The 7,467-nt window shown below is 39.2% G+C and overlaps 1 protein-coding gene across 10 annotated transcripts in view; it reads right to left on the bottom strand.

Annotated features, from left to right (window-relative positions):
* Window positions 1-560: 560 nt before the first annotated feature.
* Btk29A (tyrosine-protein kinase Btk29A) overlaps window positions 561-7,467 on the bottom strand; it is a 120,587-nt gene continuing 113,680 nt past the window's right edge. For 7 of the 10 annotated variants that reach the window (XM_076541351.1, XM_076541305.1, XM_076541501.1 and 4 more), the window contains 11 exons: window positions 6,092-6,153; window positions 5,702-5,785; window positions 4,045-4,109; window positions 3,688-3,753; window positions 3,362-3,490; window positions 3,084-3,277; window positions 2,635-2,806; window positions 2,383-2,551; window positions 2,126-2,244; window positions 1,799-2,051; window positions 561-1,703 (listed from right to left, as the gene is read on the bottom strand). In XM_076541351.1, the coding sequence (XP_076397466.1) occupies window positions 1,563-1,703; window positions 1,799-2,051; window positions 2,126-2,244; window positions 2,383-2,551; window positions 2,635-2,806; window positions 3,084-3,277; window positions 3,362-3,490; window positions 3,688-3,753; window positions 4,045-4,109; window positions 5,702-5,785; window positions 6,092-6,153 (1,454 nt within the window). In that variant the 3' untranslated portion in view covers window positions 561-1,562. The remainder of the gene's footprint in view (window positions 1,704-1,798; window positions 2,052-2,125; window positions 2,245-2,382; window positions 2,552-2,634; window positions 2,807-3,083; window positions 3,278-3,361; window positions 3,491-3,687; window positions 3,754-4,044; window positions 4,110-5,701; window positions 5,786-6,091; window positions 6,154-7,467) is intronic. The other 3 variants (XM_076541457.1, XM_076541540.1, XM_076541379.1) reach the window with 2 other exon arrangements.

Below are 7,467 nucleotides of genomic sequence, written 5' to 3'. Positions count from 1 at the left end.
GTGAACTTTTATTCGTTTCATCAGTTTTTGTTAATTTTAAAGATCCTTAGTTACCGTATACATATGTATACGGTGCTATATTCTTCAGTAGAGAGTTTAGTATTTGATACGCCATACTGTACAGGGTGTTCTAAAAAAAAACATTTTTTCTCTGTTAAATCCTTTATTTACCAGTAGATGGCACATGTGACACGAAAATGGATTAGAGAGCCTCTAGCAATTTGTCTAAAGTTCTAAAGGTAGATCAGTTTGTCAATTTTAACAAACTATACTTACATTCAAACGTTTAACGTAGTAGCGTGAATAATTGTAATTGCAACAAGTCTTTTTAATTTATATCATTCAAATAAAGGCGATAAAAGATTAGCTTGAAAAGCGTCGTATCTGAATTTTTACAAATATGTTTATATTTATTTCGTATAAGGTAGTTCCGAATTAATTTACTACGATTCAGAATAAAACGATTATTTTATGAAGATGATCCTAATGACGAAAAGAAAGATCGTTAGACGAATCTATTCTTGATTACTGTACAAATAATTCCACCAACATAAAACAGCTTAGTTTTCTTTATTCTATTTTATTAAATCGTCATAATATATAATACACAAGTGAAACATTCATTTATTAAATTTATTTATCAAGCAGAAATAATGTTGTTCTCGTTCGTGAAGTTACTTTACGGTTTTCGTTAAAAATCGATATAACAAAAGGGACAGTATACGTTTCTACAGAGAAACAAGAAAGAAAAAAAAATAAAATCACAACATACTAGTATATCCCGTTTAAAAGGACAGTCAATAAATACTACTGTTCTATTCGTAAATGCATCCGGTATCGTTGCGTAGGGTATTTTGAAACTGATTATCGTTGGAATGGATTAGGTAAGGATTAGGACAAGGCACGAACTAACGAAAAAGAAAGAAGACACATCGTGCACTCGGATCTTTTCGTTCGACGAAAAATAAAAGCAACGTCTAAAGTAATATTATTTGAATCAGGTTTCGAGACGTTTGGTCGAGACAGATGGCGGGGAGGTTAGGTTCGATTAAAATGGGACGGGACACGGTGCTGTGTAGGTTCAAATAATGTCGTATTAATATTTTCTTTTTTCTGTCGTGTAAGCTGCGTTATATAATCGGTTTAAATCGACACACATACTTCGGGACACACACACTTTTTATTTGCCTTTAGTGGCTCGTATCGCCTTGCAAATTTCGATCCACGGATGGCCGTAGGAACTGCAAATGTCACAGACATTCGACGACGAGCTCGATGATGGTTGACTAGGTTGGTGGCCGGGTGTACTCGGTGAGGATGACCCTTCTTTCTTTAATTTACACGTGGACGACGATAGATGTAGAAAATCGATCGAGGGCGGTAACGAGGCTGGCGCACGAGTCTTACGAGACGACGGTAGAGTTGCCGAGTTGTACGATGACGTGGAATTGTTCGAGGATGGCAGAATCGAGGGTGATCGCTCGAGAGATGGAGATTTTGCCGCCTGTATTGACCGGCTCGAAGGCGACGATAGGCGCATACACCGTAGAAGGTTGAGTCAATCATTGAGCAGACCTTGAGACACGCTGATCAGCTGCTCCTTCAGTACACGGAAGGAGGGTCGTACTTCCGGACAATGGGCCCAGCATTTTCGCATTACCTGCAACGATAAATTGCTGGGTACCTTCTACACAGCATTTATACTACAGAAACGAGAATATCCTAATAATAAAATTCCCATTTTCCCGCTAGCATTCTCGTACGTTAGCAGCAAAGAGGATGATAGTCGTAAGCAAACCTCGTAAACTTCTTTGAAGCAGGCCTTAGGTCTTTCTAGTATGATTCCTCGTTGCACTCTTTCTACAACTTCGGTGTTCTTTAGGCGGCCATAAGGCATTTTTCCGCACGTGAATACTTCCCACATAAGTACTCCGTATGCCCAGACATCTGATTTGGAGCTGAAGCGCGTATAGTTCAATACTTCCGGTGGTGCCCATTTGATGGGGAATTTGGTTCCTCCGCTGCTGGTATACTGATCGTCGAGGACATACCTAAAACGAAGTTTCAAGCGTTATTTTCGAGGTAGTAGTTGACAAAGTTGACACCGTAAAGGGACATCGTTTACCTTGCCAATCCAAAGTCAGCAACTTTTACTACGTTTTCTGAGCCGACCAAACAATTGCGCGCAGCAAGATCTCGGTGGATATAATTATGCCTTTCCAAATAAGCCATTCCTTTGCAAACCTACGGTCCAAATTACACGATTATCTCAATCAGTCAATCATTACGTAGTCTCCGATGCAATTTTCGACCAAAATAAAGATTTTTCGTAATAAGGTATATATTTGCGATACGATCGCTGTCACAGTGTGAATGGTGTACCTGTATGCACATATCTAAAAGTAGGCCCACATTAGCTCCTAATGTTGCTTCATGACGACGGAGGTAGTTAAGTAGAGATCCATGTCGCATGTATTCGGTGACGATGTATATTGGCCTATCTTTACTGCAAACACCGTACAATTGCACCAAGTTCTGATGTTGAAGTTTCCTAGATGGAATAATTCAATATTCGTATTGACATTCATAATTCTGTTTTAATGCATTTCTGAATTATAGGTTCTGTCGACTTACGTCATTACTTTAGCTTCTTCTATAAAGTCATCCTCAGACATAGTACCTTCCTTCATCATTTTCACAGCAACATCTATAGAACCACGCCATTTTCCTCTTCGTACAACTCCAAATTGCCCTGAACCAAGTTCTTCCAATAGATGCAACTCTGCTGGATCTATTTCCCATTTATCTGTGGATCAAATGTACCGTTGGAAGCGCACAATTTACTCCAAATACAATGATTACTTTCTACAGGGTGGTAAACAAAATAATTTCAACATTAAGGAATTTTAAGAACGTCCTAATTCTAATTAAATAAAAAGTAGTTGGAACATATGTCGACTGAAATGGTCGTGATTTTCTAGAGGGCTTTCTGATCTACTCGTCGCTATACTACATAACTATTTTTGTCAAATTCTCCAATATACGTAGGAAGAAATTTGATCGAATAAAAAAATCTAACAAACCATGACTGAGACCAGCAGTTGGCGGTACAGGACGATCGCAAGGGCTAGTTTTCAATCGACTGGCCAAACCACCGCTATTGTGCCTGTGATAATTTACCAAGTCCGGTATCGAACCGCAACAATGTTTCTCGGACAAATAAAATTCTCCTCTCGTATTCTGCTTGATATGGTAGTGTTTCACGTGTGGATGCGGGCTGCAACAACACAGACCGTCTTCTTTCAACCGTTCCCCTAAACATCAACACACAAAACGTATTCTCAACAATAGCGATACTTACACTTTAGTGTAGAGCGAAAGAGTGTAAAGCCCTTTGGTAGAGGAATTACGAACAACGAAACATCCTTCTTTGTCTTCCTGTTTGAGCAATGATTCCGCGCGTTGTCTGGACATGTCGCCAACGTACCACCTGTAATTCAAATTTTTCATAATTAACATCGCTGTCGCTATTTCTCTTAATCAACGACGTACTGCACGGTAGATTTTCGACGTATCGTTCGTATTTCCGGATTTACGAATTTCAAAACTTTTACATTTGTAGAATCTCGTATTTCTAAATTAGCGCTGTCGATTTTTTTACGTTTTTTTCTGTAAGCGAACACTTACTCGTATTTCTGAAGGCCCAATAGTTCTTTCTCTTTGACGTAGTTGCTGGGAATGTAACCGATAGATCTGTAAAATTAAATAAACGATGTTTTGTACGCTTTCGCAATAACAGAACTGTTCAAATGATGCGAACAGTTGTTTGAATTCACGATTAACGCGATTAACTTTTCGCGAGAACGGTAAACAAGGAAGTTGATAAATTTCCATTTCCGTTATCGAAACGTCAAATATTTTAGATACAATTTCGATGTTTAATATTCGTATTCAAATTGTGTATACACTTTCAGTTTCGAGGTGAACGGTAACGAGTGATTTCTAACATTGCTATTAGAAATTAGATGCTTGGACTCCACGTACCCGTGTTCGTCTTTGACTTTCCACCAATGTTCCTGAGAATCATCCAGCACTTCGTACTCCGCACCCTGCCATAAACAAAAATTATCTTATTTTGTCATCTGTCAAACTTCACCAGTAGTAAATAAAAAGTCCCGGTTCCGAATAACAGTTTTTTTACAATATATTGCATTCGAAAAAACCACTTTCGAAAACTATTACAAAATTTGAAGATACTCGATTAACCCTGTTCAATTCAACAATATCGATTTTCATTCGACGCACAGTTTCTACGATAAAAGAGCATTTGAAAGAGGCAAAAGAGAAATACCGCTTTTTCGTTCAAATTCTACTAATTTCGAGATTCGAAACCGGAAACAAAGACTCGCAGTAAAAAAAGAAGTTAATTCCATTACCGTTACAAAATTGCATTCGATAGACTCGGAATAGTATCACCGAACAGTTAAACGCTCGACGAACAACTGCGAACATTTTGTCAGAAAGTTCTTTTATATCGCTAACTACGTACGTAGGAATACATAATGGATTTACCGATCTGACGATTTCTAAAATTCGAGGAATTTAGGAATATCCATCGTCAGAAGTGGCGTTTGCAGAATTTTAGCTCGCGAATGAAATTCATGGATAATGCGATCCACGCGAGAACATTATCGGAAACCGTAACCCGATCAGAGGAATCGGTCGTGCGAAAGATTGATCGTTTCGATGCGATTATAAGTTTAGGTATACCAACGGAATCTAATATACGTTATACTTGCTCTTGCGTTTACCTCCAAGCTTTTAGCCATGTGTCTAGGATTAAGGTGATCGCACACGACGTTAACCATCAAAGTGATCTTTGATCAAACTTTTTGCAACCAAAGTATCCTCGCTTTGATATAATAACGGTGTAGCACAGCACAGTATATTACGGTGTAGTTTAACAGTAACAGTAACAATGGGATAATAAAATAAAGAAACTCTAGAAGAAAGATTGTTATAAATTTAGAACGCGTTTGTTTGACCCAGTGCGACGAAAAGGTTGATTCGACACGAAATTAAACCTGTCCGAATCCTATTTCGTTTATTACGGTAGGGTCAGATTTAATTACGCTTCATTCCCGTTCGATAAGATTTAATACCTCCGAAGTGGTTCCGTTACGGGAAAATCCGATTCAATTTGATACGATCCAGTCAAGTTTCATTGATTGTCGGCACAGCACGATAAGACGGTTTTTCACGCGACAACAGAATAAGCTACCATCCCATTTCCTTCGCTTTATGATTGCATAGCTCGATTAAATTCGTTCAACGACACGTGTAATCGTCGGGTCTGTCTCTCTGCAAACCTCTGGAAAGATATCGAAAATCCATTCGCGATCGAATATCCACTATCGTTTGCTTTTACGCGATGCGGATTTCCGTTTCAGTTGGGAATTATTGCGATCTCAGGTTTCCCTATCGTGCGATTAAAACTACATCACGAAAGTATATCGAGCAAAACGATTCTTTCCCTCGAGATTCAATCGCGCGTAAAATATTTTCTACGCTTACGAGCTTCGTCAATTATGATCCACCGGGGATATAAGGATACGATGATGTACGAGTTATAAAATATAAGTAGGAAGAAAATGTTGGATGTTTTTTGGTTTATGCCGGAAAAACGTAATTACGAGCTTACCTTTTCGAGGGACAGATCGCCTCCTTCGATCGCTCGAAAAGGATACAGAGCTACCACGACCTTCGTCCTCATCATTATTTTATCCTGAAAATATAGATTAAAATACACCGAGGTTTGTATGAATATTTCATCAAGCGGAATCATGAAGCTGGAACGGTACAGTCGCGTGTAATCTCGACTACCCTTGATTAGCTCTTTGAAGCATGGAATTTTGAAATTTACAAGGGCAAAGCGCCCCTGGATCATTTCAAGTACGAGTCCTGCAATTTCAAATTATCGAATTTACCGATTTACAAGCGCCGCATAGTTTCGAATTTAGTAACTCAGAAATTTTTGGAATTTTAACCGTTTCAACTTCTCGATTCCGATAAAATCGAAAGATCCTTTTACCTTCGTTTTAGATGACGGGGTCCCAGGTGTGCCCCCTGGCATTATTGGTGTCGAGGGGGTCCCTGTAACATAAATCAAACCAATTTGCAATTAACTTCGCTGATTTACCTAAATTACTCTTAAACAGCTACTTTTTATAAATGTATCACCATCGGGGATTATTTCGAGTTTTCTTTAAAAGAAGGACTACCTTATTTCTATGTCGCCATAATTATAAAGTGCGCTATAAAAAGAAATTTCGCCGGTGCAACCTCGTAAACTTACATTTTAATGAGCTTGCGCTGCTCGCGATATTTCAATGAATATTAATGCACTTAACACTTTTACCGTAACAAAAGAACCATAATAACGAAACGAGCGAATAATTGATGCCGTTCTTTCGATAATACGATTAAAAAAAAAAGGCGTCGGTATGTATCGCGTATTATAACATCCTCGTCGCACAATGAACTTTTTTGTAGCAGGTGTAATTCATCCTTTGGATTACATTTTAATTACGCTATTCTTCATAATTACATGAGAAAAAGTTTAGTCGTATGTGCTTCGAATTTCTGTCGCGATACCAGTATATTTAATTACCTTTTCTATTTTGCATAGGAAAGGTTTTATTCGCGTTTAAATTTTCTGATACATATTGTCACGCTGCATTTAATTTCTTACTATTGCACTTTGAAATAAATGGAGGATAGAGGAGAAGAACGCAAAATTGCGATACGAATAAAGAGGGAACAGCAAACTTTTAATCGTAAAAACATCAGCAATTCGTTATAAAGTAAAAGTCGTGTAGAAAATAAGTTACATACCAAGAAATTCGTAGCCTACTACATCTTCCTGATTGTCACGAGTAGAAAAATGCGAAAGCAGGGAAGGACACGATTAAGGCCCTTCCACGAAAAGCACCCATCGATTCGCCGTATCTCTCATTTTTTCACCGAGAAGCAAGTAGAAAACGCGGAAAAGCGCACTTTTGGCAAAACCGGATGGTATTCGGAGGCGATAAAAATCGCGGTACTCTCCGAGAAGACAGGTTGCGTGCAACGTGCAGCTTGGAGCGTGCAGCGTGCACCGAGCGTACTGGATGCCGGAATATCAACGGTGAGCGAAGGACGATACCACAGCTAGTAGTCTCCACCCTGTCTAGACAAAATCAATGCGACCTCAACCTCCTGCATCCCCTCCAGCATCCCTTAGACCGTTCAACGTCCCCGCGTTCAAGCACGTGCGTGTACCCGTTGCGTCCCCTCTCTCTTTCGAACTTCCTCTTCACGTCGAGTTTCATTACCGGAAGCAGTCTGCTCTCTCCCACTTCATGGACTCGGATAACTTCAACTACTATGGATACACGCACACGCTCGCGTCGTTGCACTTCTGCCTCC

This window comes from Megachile rotundata, chromosome 1 (assembly GCF_050947335.1).
Source record: "Megachile rotundata isolate GNS110a chromosome 1, iyMegRotu1, whole genome shotgun sequence".
Taxonomy (NCBI): domain Eukaryota; kingdom Metazoa; phylum Arthropoda; class Insecta; order Hymenoptera; family Megachilidae; genus Megachile; species Megachile rotundata.
The sequence above is the reverse complement of the archived record's forward strand: the minus strand, read 5'-3'. Positions and strand labels throughout refer to the sequence as shown.